The sequence below is a fragment of the Podarcis pityusensis genome, assembly GCF_964106645.2.
Source record: "Podarcis pityusensis genome assembly, chromosome: 7".
In the NCBI taxonomy this organism is placed as follows: domain Eukaryota; kingdom Metazoa; phylum Chordata; class Lepidosauria; order Squamata; family Lacertidae; genus Podarcis; species Podarcis pityusensis.
This window is the reverse complement of record NC_138031.1, coordinates 34,788,476-34,807,140: the sequence shown is the minus strand read 5'-3', so window position 1 is coordinate 34,807,140 and position 18,665 is coordinate 34,788,476. Positions and strand designations below refer to the sequence as shown.

Genomic DNA, 18,665 nt, shown 5'->3' with positions numbered 1-18,665 from the left:
TTGGCACGAGCAGGGACCGAGCAACGGGAGCTCACCCCGTAGCGGGAATTCGAACTGCCGACCTTCTGATCGGCAAGTCCTAGGCTCTGTGGTTTAAATATAATTTTTATTAACAGGCCAATCAAATCACATTAATTCCAAATCACATTAATTCCAAATTATACAGCCAGATTTTTAAATTTTTGTTGGGGGTACCCATACATCAAGCTCCGAAAGGGGTCCAAACATCACTCATGTTGCTGCTTTAATTAAACAGTTCTATCCAGTTCTGTCCAGATAGTCTCTTTGTTACTTTCCTCATCTTCTCGTTGTTATCCTATATTCCTTTCTTTGCGACCTCTGATAATCTTCACAAGTGGGTTGAAAACAAACATCCTCTGTGTGGGTTTTACACTCTCCAAAAATCATATCGCATAAAGAACAGACGCCATTTCCATACCTCCGTAAAGAACATTCCCTCCGTCTGTCCGTTGATTTCCCCAGGCTTGCCAAACATATCTCAGGGGGTCCTGCCAGGTCAAGATCACATTCCGATAATCATACATTCACATTCTGATGACCCTGGTCCTCCTCCCCCGCGTCTTTCTATAGGCAAGCCTGTCTTAGCGAAACACCATAGGCTCTGTGGTTTAACCCACAGCGCCACCCGTGTCCTAGAAGCACATAAATCAGACATAAGTACGTTTTGCCTTGTGATAAGCCTAGGTATTCTGAAGCAGTGCATTTTACCAACCATCAAAAGGGGGCAGTGATTAGAACGAAGCGTTAACTGATTCCTGCATTGCAGGGGGCCGGACTGCATTCCCCTTGGGACACTTCCAACTTAAGATTCTATGATCAAGTGACAGAATTCCTGCATGGAAAAAATGGCCATATATTTTTGTTCACACTTTTTCTTCTCTCGGGGTGAGGCATGCTTCAAAAAGCCACCTTTAAAATACGCTGTCATTTTTCTTTGGATTTAGGATTGCACCGTTACCGCCTCCTCCACCTCCACCACCAATTCTGATTGATAACTACAGAACTCCATATGATGACGCATACTACTACTATGGTGCCAGGAACCCTTTGGACCCCAGCCTTGCATATTGTAAGTTGGTTAAGCAAGTGGTGTAGAACTATAGTAATGCACTCTCTGGAGGTTATTGCCTCAGACGGCACTCACCAGCTCAGTTTCCTATTAGTAAGAATGATAGCCAATCATATTAATCCATTAAATTCAGTTTTTAAAATAATAATAATCATGTTTATGTTTTAGCTGTTTACACTATCTTCATATTTTATGATATGGTGCTATAGAAATATTTATATAAATAAATGCATCTTTACATTACTGGCTGGCACAGTTTCTTGACATGCCAGCATTTTATGTTCTTCAGATAATAAAATAACATATTAAAATAACTGTCCAGACTGTAAAACACTAGATTTAAGTTTTGGATGTCTTGATTGTTTTAGATGGCCCAGGTATAACAGGGATGCAGCCTTCATCTGCACCTCCACCTGTAGATACTGTTCACAGACCTCCTCCTATGACTGCGTAAGTACTGATAAGATTAGTTTAGCATTGTTTGGCTTTTTATTTGGGAATGTGAGTTTTTAAAAATATGTTTTTATTGAAAGATTTTCCATAAGTAACAAAAGTACATTCAGTGTCTGTAGCGTCCTTCATACAAATCAAGTACAATCAGCTTGAGACATTTTTTGTTGAAGACAATGTGGGGTTGGGGGTGGGGAGGAAAGAAAGTAGAGAGAGAGACATTTAGGAGAGGGGGAAGGTGAAGGAGACATTAAACTTTCATTTTTGCATATATAAGTGGCGCTTTTTTGTCAGTGTCACTTGGACAGGTGTCTTATTTTTGTTGGCAGAGCAAGAGGTCAAAGGGCCCAAGGTAAGGTTGGTGGCAGTTGATTGGTAGCAGTGTGTTTTGTTTGTGGGTAGTGGGTGTTGTTAGCCATATTGATTTTTATGTTGTCAGGAAAGGTCGGTCATTGTCTTCTTGGCTTGTATATGCAACAAAGGGGGGGCCACACAAGGGTACAAGCATTCTCTTTGGTTTGTCCCCGTGATAGTTTCAGTTTGCTGGTAAGTTTTTTTAATAGGGCGGTTTCCCATACAGTTTGATACCAGTTGTCCCTGGACACTCCCGATAGGCCCCTCCAGTGTCTGGTTAGAGGCACTGCTAGCTGCCGAGAGTAAGTGGCTTATAAGTTCTTTGCCATGTTAATGTGCATTATTGTCTTGGAAGATATTTTGTAGGGCCTATTCTGGAGTTGCTCCTCTTAGCTGTTTTGCTATTTGATTTTGAAATGGAATTGTGGAAAATTTGCCAGCTTTCTGAATGTAACTGCAAAACTGAAACCGCTTTTTGGATCATAAATTAACAGTGTAGTGAAAACTAATAAAGTAGCACCTGAGAAAGACAGATTTCAATTAGTAACATGCTTAGGTTTTCTTTACAAACACATTGCATTTTTACTCTTTTGAATGCAGAAGTAAAATCGGAGCAAGAATTGCAAATGACAGGCCAAAAGGTCTGGGTATGTTTCCTGAAGAAAAACCAAAGACCTCAAAAGAGGCTACTTTAGCTTATCAGCAAGAATTACAACAACAGGTGAGAAGCTTAAATTTGTTTGGAAGTTTGTTTGTAAGTGCTTAGACTTACATTGAATTCAATATTAATTTTTATCATGTTAATGAGACATGTCACACCAAATTCTGATACTTTTTTGCAGATAAGGGAAAGAGAAGAACGTCGCAGGCAAGAGAAGGAAGAAAAGGAACGGTATGAGGCCAAATTAGAAGCTGAAATGAGAACGTACAATCCTTGGGGCAAAGGTGGTGGTGGTGCTCCTCTCAGAGATAAAAAAGGAAACCTCATAAGTATGTTTGAAATCAGGGGATTTTATTTTTACTTTATCTATATTTATGTCTATATTTATTTATATTTGTTGAGAAACAAATGACATTTGATAGGAGAGTAAAATGGATGTACTACAGCGAATTTACAGCATGGAAGAAATCAGCTCTGTTTATTTAGACAGTCAAACAGTAGTTTTGCTTCTTTTAGTGGGAGCTGCACTGACAAGGATGATATTTTTGGCAAAATGTAGCAAGAGGTGGCATTAGGAATAAAAGGAAGACGTATAACGGAGGAGAAGATACTGTAATACACTGAAGACAGGCTTATGAGTACAGAGTCTTCCTCCCACACAAAGCTTTTTAGAGTCATTCTTAAACATGTTTACCAGTCTCATAATTGAGTCTGCTTCTTGTTTTATATTGATAAAGGATAAACATCTAATTATGGCTAGATTTTTAAAATCTTCTTTAAAATACTGTGGCTCTCCTTCTAGTAGTTTGGAATTTTTATTGTGTTTATTAAATACATTTTAATCAGAATGGTAGTTGATATTTGCCAGCTTTAGCATAAATAATTTGCAAGTGAAGAGGTGATAAATCTGGAGACAACTCTGTTAGGCAAACGGCAGAAAACCTCAATGCATCAATACATTAGAGTACTGAGACCTCCCACTTATGGCTTAAATGTAGTGCTAACATCTTTTTTTTAGTATAATAATAATAATAATAATAAATGGATCATGACAGATTATTTTGGATTTTTAGTGAGCTTTTACATAAAGCACACACTACACAGCACATGCAGCTCTTATCTTGGATTGTGGCCTTTGTATTTCCTCTTAACTGTAGCTCTGGAAAAACATTTCTTGGCTTGGAACTGTGTCATAAACATACCTCATGTTGGAATAAAATATTATACATGGCTGTTTCCCCCTTTTCTTCAGCTGACTTGAATATGATGCACAAGCAAAATGAAGATGCATATCATAATCCAGAGGCACGAGTATATGAAGATAAAAGGGCTATAGTATCTGTTGACCTAAGTTTGGCCTCCCCAAGACTTGAGAATACAGATGAATCTTCAAATAAAATAGCAGGTTTAAATAATACCATATTTTCAGTTGCGAATGTGTGTTGTGTCCCCGATGAATGACTGTACATTCTTCCTATGCTGTACTTTCCACTGAAGACAATCCTGTATGTTTCCTTGAATCCTCTTGAACGTGGTTTAGTTAGCAGTACTAGAAACTGTTTGTATGGTTGCACTGATAAATATTTTTGTATTCCTGTTCTCCATTGTGAAAGCGCTCTCTGCATGCCCAAGGGGCTCCTTGCGCATTTACACGGTGTCCGCCATCAAATGAAGAAAGAGAACAGGAAGCTCCTCAGTGTGCATTGTAATCACTGGGTCTTTCGTAAATTATTTCCTATTAGTGTTGTCCCCTTCTTTCCTTCTCCTTTTGCATCTGAATACCAGTGCTCAAGTTCCAAAATCCTGCCAGGAAGAAAAGAAGCAGCAGTCTTCAAAAAAAAAGTTTCATTCTTGACTTGGTTTTTAGTTAGTGACAAAAGGAGCTCTTTTAAAGAGGTAAAAAAATGCTCAAGAAAATATTATTTGGGAATAAGATAGTAAGATGTCCACCTATATATTGAGTATTTGCAACCCAGTCATAATATACGGTACATTGTAGCTGTGATCCAGAAAGCTAGTGCTAAGTAGTCTGGTGTGCAGATATCTCCAATGCAGTGCATGCAGTTGGATCGCCCATGGGTATTTTATATTTTTACTTACTAGTTGGTCATAATGAAAACTATTTTAAAACATGGGATTATACATCAGTATTCACAAGCATGGAGCATGGCAAGGTATATAGTATGTTTAAATGCATTTTTTGGGTTACAGAGAAGAAACATAACCCACAGTGGACGTGCTTGGAGGCGGACGCCAGGATTTTCAGTTTTGTAATAGAATTACTTTCTAAATTTACAAATGTATTTTTAAAGTAGAATTAAGGGGGAATTCAGAAATCAAATACTAAGATTACTCTTGCATGTGGGGTTATCAGATGCATTTTCCCCATGCAAATAGTTATTTTTAAAAATATTAATAAACTGAAATATACGGCAAACCTTTTTTTATATAGCTTAAAACACCATGGACATAGTGCACAAATTCAGAGAATTCCCACAAGCTCAAAGGAGCCAGTTTCCACCATCTCATTGCCTACACCTGTATAGAGATTTGTGTATAGAGATTTGTGCACAGACTGAGCAGAAGGCTCAGAAGGGGAATGGAAGATCTGCACATATGTCACATGTCCCCATGCCCTTTGCTTCATGCACAGAGCCTGGTGCAAGTCATTTAAACTTTGACAGAGGTGCTTTAAGTATTCATTGACCTCCTGTTCCCCCAGTGGCCTGTTCCATAGCCTGCATGTCCACATGCATAGGCAAGGAGAATAGGGGAAAGAACTTCTTTCAAGGATCTGGAAACTGCTGTACAGTGGTACCTCGGGTTACAAACGCTTCAGGTTACAAACTCTGCTAACCCGGAAGTATCTCCTCTGGGTTGCAAACTTTGCCCCAGGATGAGAACGGAAATTGTGCACCAGAGGCAAACGTGCAGCGGGAGGCCCTATTAGAGAAAGCGCGCCTCAGGTTAAGAAAGGTTTCGCGTTAAGAGTGGACCTCCGGAACAAATTAAGTTCGTAACCAGAGGTACCACTGTACATGATTTTAATTTGCTCCCGGTGGACCAGATGCTGTTTCCTTTTTCTTTCATTTTTAAGCTCAGATAATTCAGGCGTTTTAGGTTTTGCTGTTCTCACGCTACAGCACTTGCTGACTGGTTTTGTTGGGAGTTTCACATGTTGCGAAGGCAAGTTTCATTGGGTTAATGTCGCCAGTGTTATAGTATTCTTTAGAGCAAGATATCAAACACGAGTTTGAAATCTTCTGCGAGATAACAGGTTTAACAATGCAAACTATTTCTTTTTAAAAAATAGGTTTCACATATACACAAACATCCCCATTTGCTCGTGGTAACATTTTTGGTGAAACACCAACACCAGAGCAGCTTAGGCGGCAAGAATCGTACAAGAACTTTCTTCGTTTCCAGGTGAGTGTGTATATCAATATCAATATTAAGTGAAATAAAATATTTTTCTAATTTAGCAAACCTGTATTAATGAAAATAAATTTTACAGATTTTGAAAAGCAGTGCTGCTCATAGCTTTAAATATATATATATATATATATATATGTATAAAGGTAAAGGTAAAGGTACCCCTGCCCGTACGGGCCAGTCGTGTCCGACTCTAGGGTTGTGCGCCCATCTCACTTAAGAGGCCGGGGGCCAGCGTTGTCTGGAGACATTTCCGGGTCACGTGGCCAGCGTGACAAAGCTGCTCTGGCAAGCTGGCATCGTTTGCACATACAAAGCCAGTATTGTCAGGCTTGGGGAAAACCCCAAATCTGCAAAACAAACCCAATTTTTCAAAGGAAATTTGATTGTGGAGGCAGGGGTGGCGCAGGGGCTGAGCATGAGCATGCTTCATGCCCACCAAACTGAATGCCAGGAGGGGTAGAGAGGAAGTCCCCTTGCCCCTGGTATGTGTGGAAACGGAATAACACAGAAAAGGGCTTGGCTGGCAGGAACCTTGCATGGGAGAACTTCATACTGCAAAATTTAGTGTTGCAGTAGGAAGCAACACAAGCAAAACAAGACTCAACTGAGTCTTTTTTTCACTAGAACAGTCTAACCTTTATAACCAAGGAAAACAGCTTGGAGTGGATGTTTTTACAGAGGGCTAAGCCTAAACCTTTTAAAACTAAGCTGACTCTAACTAGCTAGATCTGTGTTGTGTGGAACTGTGTGTATATATATAGTGAAATTTCCTTTTTATTCCCTCTCCAAAACTAGAAATTTTAGTCTAGTTTACTATGTCCCCTCAAGCTTCTCTTCTATGATAGTGCTGAACACCAGGTTTCTACAGACTTCCTACCCCTAGAATTTAGCTCCTGAGATAAGTTCTTACAGGATTTGGATCCTAGAACATAGTCATCTTACTGTGCCCTTATTAGTCGGATAAGTTTTAAACAAGTGGCTGTTACTTTCCCTCTCCTTGCATGTCTTCTTAACTTGCCTTGATGCTTTGTCGACTGGGGCCAAGACACTTTTTCAGCTGGGGCTCCCTGAGGCTTGAGAAGGTGGGGTTGGCATCCTGTATAGAAAGGGGGAGGTGCATAAGTCTGTCTGGTAGATGGTATCAAGGCAATCTCTGGTTATTAAATAAGACTCAAAGCAAAATATTGTAATGGATCAAAGGCTTTCCTTTATCTGTGCATGGGTAGAGATAGGTACACTTCCACTTACAGCCATGATGCAGATCTTAAAATAGATTTTATAATCTCTGTAAAAGCTTGAATATTCTTAGCTGCTCTTTCTGGCCGATAAATATTTGGTCTTTTCCTTCGTAGATTGAGGAGAAAAGAAAACGAGAAGAGGAAGAGCGTGAAAAACGAAGACTTGAAGAAGAAAGGGAAGAAAAAAGGCTAGCTGAGCAGAGGGCTAAAATACAGAGAGAATATGACGAGGAAATAGAGAGGAAACGGAGGAGAGAAGAAGAGGTGTGGTATCTGACTTCTTTAGATGTGATAGGTTTCCTCCCTTAAAGAGAATCAGGTGCCCCTGGAATAGAGTAAATTCTTGTGAAATCTCATTTTTTTTTAAAAAAAGACTCAGTGTAATAATCATAATACTAAAAGATGTCAAGGAGGGAATTGCTGAAAGTAATCTTCCTTCATTGTACACCAGATACTCACTACTTCCTTCAGGACTTACTAGTTAACTAGTGACTGAGAGGATTATGTTTATTTGTTCATTATTATTCACCCCACAAATTATACCTCAATCCCACAAAGGGATTAAAGCAAGGCTTACTGATTTCAGTGGGGCACATTTCTAAGAAGGACATTCTGAGTGTTAGGCTCTTTTCAATTGTGCATATTCTCTGTCTGTGTACGGCACCTGTATACATTCACTGCAGTGTTAGGGCAACTTTTGCAGATGCACCTCCAGTGCAGTCATGTGATTGCTCCTGATTTTTAAGTGAAAAAGAACTTTATAGCCTCTGTATTTTTCAAATTGCAGTCAGTTTGCTAAACATACTAGGGTTTGTTTTTTTGTTTTTGTTTTGCTTTTTGCAACGTCACATTTTTTTATCTTCGTAGCAAAGATTAAAAAATGAAGAACTGTATCGATTAGCTGAAGAAAGAAGAAAAGAGGGGGAGAGAAAAAGGGCGGAAGAGGAAGAAAGGCTGGATAAACAGCTCCAGCAGAATAGTGAAAATGAAAGACAGGTAATGGTTGGAGAAGAAAAGGTGATCATATTTCATAAATTCTTTCCTTGTTGGCTTGGATTTGAGGAGGGTAATTTTTTTCTCCTCCTTCCCCAGGTCTACAGTTCTCATAAAAATGGGTTCTAGGTGTGTGTGTGGAACCTCCAGAATGGCTTTCTGAGGGGTGGAGGAGCTATAGACTGAGGGGGAGAGGAAGAGTGAACTTCTGTATGAGCAAAAGTGCCTCCTAGTTGGGGAATCACAACAGCTTAATCAGTCCATAATACTATACACTCAACACGATACACCAAGAATATAAGATCATCACAGGCACAGCTTAACATCCGGAGTACAGGTCTTCTGATCTATTGTACTACTTTTGCTGTGGGACAGTGAGGAGGTACTCGTCTGCGACTACTATTTGCATATGACCCCTGCCTCTACATATGGCCATGTGAAGAACCCTTTCTTGCAACCGTTCCCACTTACAGGACTTAGCGCTTTCAGTAGATAACTAACTGTAGAATGATTTGCTTGTTTCAACTGCGCTATGACACTATTACTATATACATTATTGGCTGAGTTGTGCCACTAGTTGACTGTATGTCTATAAGTATCTCCAGGCTTTGATTTGCACGTTGCACTTTAATTTGCTGAACTAAGTAAAATACGACGATTGTTGTATTACAATCGTTATAACACCCGATACTTTTTTTGTATATATTATCCTCAAGTAGCATGACAGGGCATGGTACTTGGCTTTTACTGATAAACTTAGGTAGCGACATAGGATGATGCATGGTGGGGATGGAAAGATATTTTGATACTGATTGGTTTATATTTTTTCCCTTTATCAATTCATACTGGGAAAAACCTAGTCTTCATGTAAGTCCTACATCTTTTTAGTTTGGTTATTAACTTGAACATACTGCTATTTTCTGCCTCCCACATGCTATGACTGTACATTGATGACTGATACCCATTACTGTTTAGTTTTGTGTTGTATTGTATTGAGGCATCTCTTCAACTACCACTGTTACAGTATTTTCATTTATGCAGAAAACCTCTTCTTTCATATTACTAGCATTTCATCTTTTAAAATTTTCATGAATTTTGAAAACTGTTGTAAGAACCGTAAATATTCCATATGTATATAATGAAGTACACTCCTTTTATAGCTTGAATTCAAAAGAATTAGACACCAAAGGCTCATGAGTTCAAAGCAACAATTTGAACTTTGAGTTCTTCTAATGCTTCTGTTATTTGGTGGTGGAACTGTGAGGAGTAGGGGGGGTAGGGTCATGAGCACCCTCAACAGACACAGCTTTCCAGAGGGTTCTACAGTCCACCTGACTAAGGTATTGAGCATCCATATCTGGCTAGGCCTGTTTCTTAAAATGACAGTTAAGGACATGCAAATTTCATTTCACTGGCTCCTTCCATCTAATCCACACCAAGCTTAATGAGATAAATTTCTAGGCTCTCATAACCTAGATTATTTTTATCCAAGATATATCATATCAAGATTAATATTTTAATTTGCTGAATTTCAGCTTTTCAGATTAGCTCTTTAATGGTAACATTCAGAAATATTGTACAAGCATTCAGTTAGTTTTGCATGGGAATGGATGGGACTGGATGTGCAGGACCTGCCCCTGGTCAGAACACATGACATGCTTAGAGTCCTCTGTGTTCAGTACAATGGGAAGATGGGGTTTACAGACTGCGTGGTTGGAGTTTATATGTGAGGACCTGGATATGCTCTGACCAACATATGGAAGGTGCGTGGGTGCAGTGGGTGGGGCCTCCCATAGCAATTATGACCCCTTTTCTTCCCAGGGTACCAAACTGAACTCTAAAAGGGCCTGTATTTATTACATAATGTGAAATAGCGTCATCCTATAAAGAGAAAGATAAGATAAATCTATATATGCTAAGCAGATATTACATGTGCAGCGAAAAACCTGTGTATATCTTTTGCAATACCGTCAGTATCTGATTTCCTTTCTGTTCCTCGCAGTTGCCCCCCACTCACACTGTAAGATTTAAACACGGTCCAACAAGGGACAAGCTCTTTGATTATGCTGCCTACTTCTTTGCTGAACCTCTTTCCTCCAGTGGTACATCACTGTACATATCCCATAGACTTTGTGTATTCATTATTAATAAAAAAAACTTCTGCATAGTTGGAATGTTCATAAACCTTCCCAAAAATATCTGTGCAGCTGAGTCAATTGAGGTTCCTAATCAGCTGAAGTTAGAGCCCTTATCGTTAGCAGCAACAGAGAATTTAAACATCAGAGTTAAAATGACTTTTAACTTTATCTGTCTGTCTATCTATCTATCTATCTATCTATATGATTTTAGGGTAAATGGGCAAGCTTGCTTTCCCCTGCATTTCCTGTGCATTTCGTTCTTTAATTTCCCAGTACCCCTCTCTTTGTAGCCATAGATTCCTAAAAGATTAGCCAAGTGGGCTTTGCTTTTGGAAAAAGATGCTGACAAAGCTTATTATGTCAGATGAAAGCCTTTCTTCGGTATATGAATACTTTTGAGTTGCTATTTAAGCAGGAAATTTTAATCTTCTCACTCCTCTCCATTTTTTTTCAGATTTCTAGACAACCTTCTCCTCTCATTCCATCTCCTCAGAACAAAGCTGTCGTAAAAGAAGAAAGGGCTCTTTTAGTGGAGAGCCGTATGTCTTACTATACACATGTATGTTTGCCTTTTATTCAAATATAATCCGTGAATGTATTTCTGGTACTTTGCATCATGACAAACCCCAGGGGATGTTTTGATGGAGGAAAAACACCACCATTATCAGTTGACATCTAATATCTTGGCAACCTTCTGATGATTTTGTCATTTCGTACTTTCCTTTCTCTTTGAATAGTCTACTCCCCAGCCACCAGGGCTGCTTTGGGTGCCAGAGGCCAGGGAAAAGATGCCGTTGGTTGATGTGGCTGCCCCGTGGCCTGGGCAGGACCCATTCCAAGAAGCCAATAGGGGCTCTGCATTGGTTCCTGGGGGCGGGACTCAGAGTGCAACCTTGGAGGAAAGACTTTCCCCCCTGGATCTGTTGTCTGAGCTACAAATAAGAGCCCAGGCTGCATCTCCAGCCATTGCCATCTTCCCCACCCTCCCTCCCTCTCTTGGTGTACGTTCTCTTTCTCCGGACATTTGTTGGCCCCTGGTTGACAGGGCTGGAGAGAAATGTTATTCGTAGTTATAACTGGCCTACCCCTGCAAGGTTTTTGCCTTTTGTGAGGGAAGGCATTGGGCAGGATACATAGCTTACGTGGGACTCTCATAAGGGGGTGGGGGCACTTCCAGCTTTGGGCAGCTGGGGCCAGTTGCCTCATACCCAGGTTGCAGGCTGGACCCACAGGAGCAGAGCATGGTGGCCTTGAGAACTTGACTCCAGCAAATAGACTAGGTGATAAATCGGCCAGTAGATGGAGGGGTGCCTGGTAAATGGATCCATGCCCTGTGCCATACCAGCCCATGATATGCACTGTAACAACAACAACAACAAAAAATTGCAGCCTTGCTTAACCCATAATGCTTTTTCCATATTCAGTCATTGCTCTCCTGCATCACACCTAGGTGCTCACGGTGCACAGAGACTGCTTTTGAAACTCCTTTTGGTCTCAAAAGCAGTTTGCCATTTGGTATGTCAATGTCTATTATGAGAAAACTGAACCTCTTCCTTGAGCTTGTGAATGTTTGTTTCTTAGACTGAATGAAAATGAGCCATACGAAGTTACTGTTTTTATTTTATTGATGCAGTCATTTTTAGTACAATTTATATGTTAATGTTTTACTAGGATGTTCCCAGAATCCCATCTCCTCCAGTTCCAGCTAGAAGAAACCAGCTACGTGCCTATGGTAAGAAATCTGTATGCCATGAATGAATACGTCACTTCTTTGGCTGTGATTTTTGGCCAAGAAAAATGCTTCCTTGGGTATTCTGTATCATTTTTGTTTTGTTACTATACTGAATTACAGAAGAAAAGAAGAATGTAATAAGTGAGCTGTCAGAGATGAGGAAGCAGCTTCGCAGTGAGGAGCGGCGACTCCAGGAAGAGTTGTTGAAAGTCCACAGTGATGACGATGACATGCCAGCAAAAGGGTGAGTGTTTTTCAGTCTAGACTTTGGCGTTTTGTAAAGTGTGGAATTTCTCTTGGGCAGGTAATTCGTAATTGAGCAAATATTAAAGATGCTCCCCTGAAATTAAAAATTGCCAGTGGAAGGAGTGACAAGGGGCTTTGGCTGTCCTGCCCTTTGTTGCTTTACACACCTCTATAAGTTATACCCAGGAGGTCTGATCCTGGCACCTTCTGCAGCTGTTGAAGTGCAAGGAGAAAATTGCAGAATAATCCTTTAGTGGAATCTCCCTATAGCCTCTTTCCTGGTGCAAGAGTTAGGATGAAGCTCATGTTAGAAGCAGTGGGCTCTGGGACTGACTCCCAAGACATTCTCATCCACACTAAAGCCACAGTGCCAATGCTTCATTGCAATGAATTTTCCTTGCACCCAGTCTTAGATCCACAAATCTGTTGATGAGGCACAAGAGAGCCTAAGACTGAGGACTTTGTTCTCACCTGAAAGCTACTCGTGACTCTAGTCGTCCTTAGTTAATGGCCCTTCGGCACATGGTTTATTCTGAGTTCCTTTCTTAACCTATTGTATCCAGAAAGGTTTGTGGGTCCTCTAAGGAATATGAAGTTAAGCAAATGTTAGGACCGTGATGTAGCATTTAGTAAGTGTTGGGTCATAAAAGTTTTTGTTGGTTGTTTCATCCCACTTAGTTACGCATTTAGCATACTTTTGGCATAATGGGCAGAAACTTTACAGGCAAACTGTCTCTGTCCAAAGTACTACTATAGATCACATTGCCTGTCCCTGCCCTGTGGTTTTATCTGACTCTGTAACTAGTATGCTTACTCAACTGGGCTTCTCCATTTCTTTCCTGGTTGGCTTCTAAACTCCAGTCTGAATCAGATGTCTCATCAATTCTCCAATTTTTATTTCCATTTTGTTTATAAATGAACCTACATCACTCTGAGGTTAGTTTTCTAAGCATGGTTTTGGTTATTTTTAGCAGGAGGAAAGATAAATACAACATGGATGTATTTGAGATGGCTAGGCTTCGTATGCAAGCTCCAGTCAGACGACCGTCATCAAAAGATGTCACTGATCCTATCAACGTGCAGAATATCCGGGAGTTTAATGAACTTAAATACAAAGGTTAGCTTGTTGTCTTTCTTACGACGGGACACTTCCTCAGTTTTAAAGGGAGGGATTCTAATGAAAGGAAACTGCTTAATTACTTGTGGCACACAAGTGGGACCTGCAACATATTTTCTGTTCAGGATTCTAGTTAATCACAGCACGCTTCAAGGATACAATTCCTCCTCCCTTCGTTTCCTGCCCCATTCCACACCCCTCCCACCAACTGTCAGTCAATATTCCATGCCCACTGAGCATGCTCAAGCAATTAGACTTTTGCTGGTTCAGTGTACATCTAAATCATGAGTTCAACTAGAATACGTCCGGCATTTGAATATCTTTTAAGAACATGTTGAATTATGATTTAGCCTTACCCAACAGACATAAAAAAAACCAAAACCACAATCAGTATATGCAAATCCTCTCCCACAAATAATCATTGTGTAAAAAGGACCATGTGTGTATTATCCATCACACTCTTTTTCCAGGTTAAATAAGAAAACACTTTCTCATCATTTCAAAGAAACTAGAGCACGTTCTGATCACTATATTTATATATATTATTGATAATATTTTATGATAAAGGATATCATGAGACTTATAAATGTCATTCTCAGATTGGTGTGGGAAACATTCACTTAAAGGGTCATATTGCCTAATTTCACTTAAAGGGTCGTATTGCCTAATTTCCCCACTTACACGTGACTTGGAAGATTTGGTTATTCTCTTTCTCCTCTGACTCTTCCTTCAGTTTAACCACAAAGCAGATGTCCTCTTCCTCTCCTCTGAGCTCTGGTGAACTGTTCTGTTTCTATCCTCCTCCTCAGCCACCTTGGTTCATTTTTTGGGATCACTTAGTTTTACTCTCCCAAAAAGTTGAGTCTTGCCCCCCCCCCCCGCTGTTTGCCTTTCTTGATCTGCCGGACTTCTCTTTGCTAGTTTGCTGTGCCATGGCTATCAGTGGCAAACTTTAAAGCATAGCAATTCAATACGTAAGAATCCTGCAAAAAAGGATCGCTGTCACCAAAACCTCCCCCCCCCCATTCCTCACCCTGCTGTGTGCTTAGATAGGTTCCAGCATTGAGCTCTTCCACCCACTACTCTCTGTCATTGCTAGAAGGGGGTGGGGAACATACTGCAATGGCACAAACAGACCATCCACTTTGTCTAGCTCTGGGCAAGTCCACTCAGTGGAGACCAATCCTTTGGAAGTCCTTTCTACCTCTGGACAGAAAAAAGGCACACAGCTGTTTCTGAAACTGCAAGCAATATCCAAATTGGCCACCAGATGGCACCAGACAATAACATGTATGAAGCAAAAAAGAGAGGAAATGATTCTGATAGTAATAATTCATTTTTCTCCTTTTGGCAACACAGAGAATTGACTTATCCAATCTCTTTCTCTCTTCCTACCCCTCCTTTTTACAAAGAAGAGCATGCAAAGCCTTAAGGGACACCACCCCCATCGTTCTGCCTGGACACTGAGGTCCAGTGCCAAGGGCCTTCTGGCAGTTCCCTCACTGCAAGAAGCAAAGTTACAGGAAAACAGGCAGAGGGCCTTCTCAGTACTGGCACCCGCCCTGTGGAATGCCCTCCCATCAGCTTTTAATGTTTAATAGACTGTTGTATTTTAATATTTTGTTGGAAGCTGCCCAGAGTGGCTGGGGAAAGCCAGCCAGATGGGCGGGTGGGCGGGGTATAAATAATAAATTATTATTATTATTATTATTATTATTAACAACTATCTGACTTTTAGGGACGCGGGTGGCACTGTGGGTTAAACCACAGAGCCTAGGGCTTGCCAATCAGAAGGTTGGCAGTTCAAATTCCTGTGATGGGGTGAGCTCCCGTTAGTTACTCAGTCCCTGCTCCTGCCAACCTAGCAGTTTGAAAGCACGAAGTGCAAGTAGATAAATAGGCACCGCTCCGGCGGGAAAGTAAACGGCATTTCCGTGCGCTGCTCTGGTCCACCAGAAGTGGCTTAATCATGCTGGCCACATGACCCGGAAGCTGTACGCCGGCTCCCTCGGCCAATAAAGCGAGATGAGCACCGCAACCCCAGAGTCGGTCATAACTGGACCTAATGGTCAGGGGTCCCTTTACCTTTATCTGACTTTTAGGAGATATCTGTTTGGGGAAGCTTTTAATATTTGATGAATTATTGTATTTTAATATTTTGCTGGAACCCGCCCAGAGTGGCTGGGGAAACCCAGCCAAATGGGCGGGGTATGTATGTATGCATGTATAAATAAATAAATAAATAAGTAAGTAAGTAAATAAATATAACAACAACAACAACAAAACAACAACTATTATTTATTTATTTAATATTCCCAAGGAACTAAAAACTAAGGCAGTTCGAAATGCAGCAGCGCTCTAGATATTCCCCCCCTTTGCTTCTCACCATCATAAGAGAGTGCATAAAGACTCCAAGCCTTCCAGTATTCCATCCCAGAGCAGAAGTATGCAGGACCACTCCTGATATTTCAGAAGGTGTGTTGGACCCCAGCACCCTTTCAGTCAACAAGTACCTTTGCCTATAAGAGAGGCATTCAAAGGGCACTAAAGAAATCTACATCCAAAGGATAGAGACATAGACATTTCAGTAGCCTCCAACATCCAACATCCCTAAGGGAACAAGGCTTCTAGTTGCACTGTAGCATGGTGGATCAAAACCTGTGTAGCTCTAGCCCAGAGGTTTTCAGCCTTTTTGAGTCCATGGCTCCCTTGGCAGCCTCTCACCCTTTTTCAAACACCCTCCCTTGTGGAGTGTTCCCTCAGCCTCCTCTCCCCTCTCTCCTTGGGAGTCCTCTGGGTTGTCACTACTGCTCTCTGAGCTGCCCCCCAGCCCCAAAAGAGGTACCTCCTCACACTGCCCCATAGGGGCCTAGGAAACATCCACTGACCAGCCCCAGAGGCACCGTTCGCCTGCGGAGCTTGTGGTCAGGGCTGCTGCAACGAACAGCTATGCAAACCTTTGGGAGGCAGAGATGCAAGAGTGCCTCAGATAAGAGGGAGGGAAAGAAAGAGGGACAGAGACCAGTGTTGCCCGCAACACCTCTGACCATCATTCAAGGGTCCCAGGGTGCCATGGCACACTGGTTGAAAACCACTGCTCTAGCCTATTACTACCCCACTACGAATAACCTGGTTGTTTCACTGAGCAAAAGCAGCCTTGTCCACAGAAGTCAGCAGTGTGGCTGCATTGTTTTCAGCCTCCACAGTCACAAGAAATTATAAGTTGGACCTCATGCTTCCTCAGAAGGTGGCTTCAAGTGACGTTTTTGTCAGAACATCCATCCTCCTGGATTAAACATCAACTTCCTTTCTGGTTGTCAGCCCATCCTTAGATTCATATAGCTTTTTCACATCTGGCAAAGTGGGTGTTCCCTGAGAAAAGAACGTAAGTTCCACCAGAGAGGAGAGAACATAATCAAGGATTCAAGTCTGGACTGGAGAACCTGTGGCCCTCCAGCTGTTGTTGGACTCCCCACACTCAGCAGCCCCAGCCAGGGTGACCAGTGGCTAGGGATGATGGCCACAGACTCCCCATTGCTGTTCTAAGTAGATCTCTCCCAATACAACCCTGGAAGGCTCATTCATGGTATGCGAATTGTGTTCTTTTTTTATGTAACAGAGTCAGACACACGGGTAGAAACACGATATATGTATCCTGATCCTCCCACGACTAATGATGCCCTGGACATTCAGCAGCAAGCATTGCTAAGAGAGCAGAGCAAGAAACTTAAAAAACTGAGGAAAAATGCAGAAGGTAAGCTAGGGTGGATTTGATCAATACTGAGGGTGTCTTTTTATGGAATGTCTTCCTCAAATGGATGTGGTGACCTTTAGTAGGAGACTTACTCTGCATTTGGTGCTAGATTGAGTGTGTTTTCCTGCATAAAATACCAAGGTAATCCCAAACCAAATCAGGTCCCTACTGTGGCTGCTTTTTACAAGGGGGGACACACACCCATAAATGACTTGCCTAGTTTGATCCAAAGGACTCACCCACTCATTAGGCTTCCTCAGGCAGATGCAGAGAGCAGTGAGGTGTTGGAGGACACAGCTGTGTGTGCCACACTCTCTGCCCTGTGTCATCTAAGTGAGCCTACTGCCCTCTGTTATGCTGCCCCGTTGCCAGTAAGATTTCACCACATCTGTATGTGGAATGGAGGGAGCACCGTCTTGCTTCAGACTGCAAAACGTCTTTAGCAAGCCTGAACGCCATAATGCACAGGTACTGCTGCTACAAAGTATAAGTCCTCAAGCAATCAACTTAAAGAAGTTAAACCATGTAGTTCAGGAGGTCAGCTAAATCTAGGCCGGTCCTGTTGTATTGTCCTGAGTTTTGTATGTGTATCATTACTACCTAACTCATTGGTCTATACTAACACCTGGCAATGTTTTTATGTGAGCTGGGGCCTCAGCAATGAAAAATAAAGTTGGTTTTATTGCATTACTGTTGAGTGTGTGTGTGTGTGTGTGTGTATACCCTTGAATCTATTTGTTGTTGTAAGTTGGTAAATACATATTTAATACAGTGAAGAATCCAGTGTTTGTTCCTTCTGCAATTTTCTGCCTCCCCCCCTTTTATCTGATTTTTGTAATTATGGTTATTACCGTAGCCATTTTTCTGCAAAACAGCTATTGTTATTGTTGGTGTGATAGTAAATGTATGGCTTTAATAAAGATAACTGCTATTGTAGTCCCTGAATTTTAAGTGCTGCATTATGCTTTTGTACCATTAACGCTCTTTGTTCTTAATCTTGTTTTCATCCTTGCTTTCCTTTGCTTTAATAGCCGCCCTAGATTTTGATGAGCCTGTGCCTGGCTTTAAACCGAGAGACAGAGGAATGGTAAGCAGAAATGGAACTGGTTTTTTTGGTTTTATTCCAAAGTAGCGAACAGTGCCAAATGTACATAGACTATTTCCTGTGTCTGGAACAGGTCCCTTCCTTCTTTCAAATCCCACCTCAAAGTGATGCTCATTTGTAAAGTACATAGCCCCATCTTTTTCTGCGCTAGCTGCTCCCAAATAACTCTTCCTCACCTCATCTCCAGCAGTTATCCAAGTGCTAATAACATCCAGGATTGAGTATTGTATTGTATGCAGGTGCTACTTACAGAAGTACCTGGAAACTTCACTTCATGAAAACTGCAGGGGCTAAGTTGAAATTTGCTCATAAAAGCCTTTGAGAACATATTCACCAGTGATGAAACACCTCC

The 18,665-nt window shown here is 41.3% G+C and overlaps 1 protein-coding gene across 17 annotated transcripts in view; it reads left to right on the top strand.

Moving 5' to 3' along the window:
* The window catches only part of CSPP1 (centrosome and spindle pole associated protein 1), a 76,727-nt gene that overhangs the window by 49,651 nt on the left and 8,411 nt on the right, over positions 1–18,665 (top strand). For 10 of the 17 annotated variants that reach the window (XR_013988528.1, XM_081013287.1, XM_081013285.1 and 7 more), the window contains 14 exons: positions 966–1,090; positions 1,459–1,540; positions 2,495–2,615; positions 2,737–2,884; positions 3,808–3,960; positions 5,869–5,981; positions 7,343–7,492; positions 8,096–8,245; positions 10,814–10,918; positions 12,031–12,091; positions 12,212–12,335; positions 13,309–13,454; positions 17,074–17,208; positions 18,240–18,295. Coding sequence is in view for 16 of the 17 variants with exons in the window: in XM_081013287.1 (XP_080869413.1) it covers positions 966–1,090; positions 1,459–1,540; positions 2,495–2,615; positions 2,737–2,884; positions 3,808–3,960; positions 5,869–5,981; positions 7,343–7,492; positions 8,096–8,245; positions 10,814–10,918; positions 12,031–12,091; positions 12,212–12,335; positions 13,309–13,454; positions 17,074–17,208; positions 18,240–18,295 (1,669 nt within the window). In the remaining variant the exon portion in view is untranslated. The remainder of the gene's footprint in view (positions 1–965; positions 1,091–1,458; positions 1,541–2,494; positions 2,616–2,736; positions 2,885–3,807; positions 3,961–5,868; positions 5,982–7,342; positions 7,493–8,095; positions 8,246–10,813; positions 10,919–12,030; positions 12,092–12,211; positions 12,336–13,308; positions 13,455–17,073; positions 17,209–18,239; positions 18,296–18,665) is intronic. The other 7 variants (XM_081013283.1, XM_081013288.1, XM_081013284.1 and 4 more) reach the window with 5 other exon arrangements.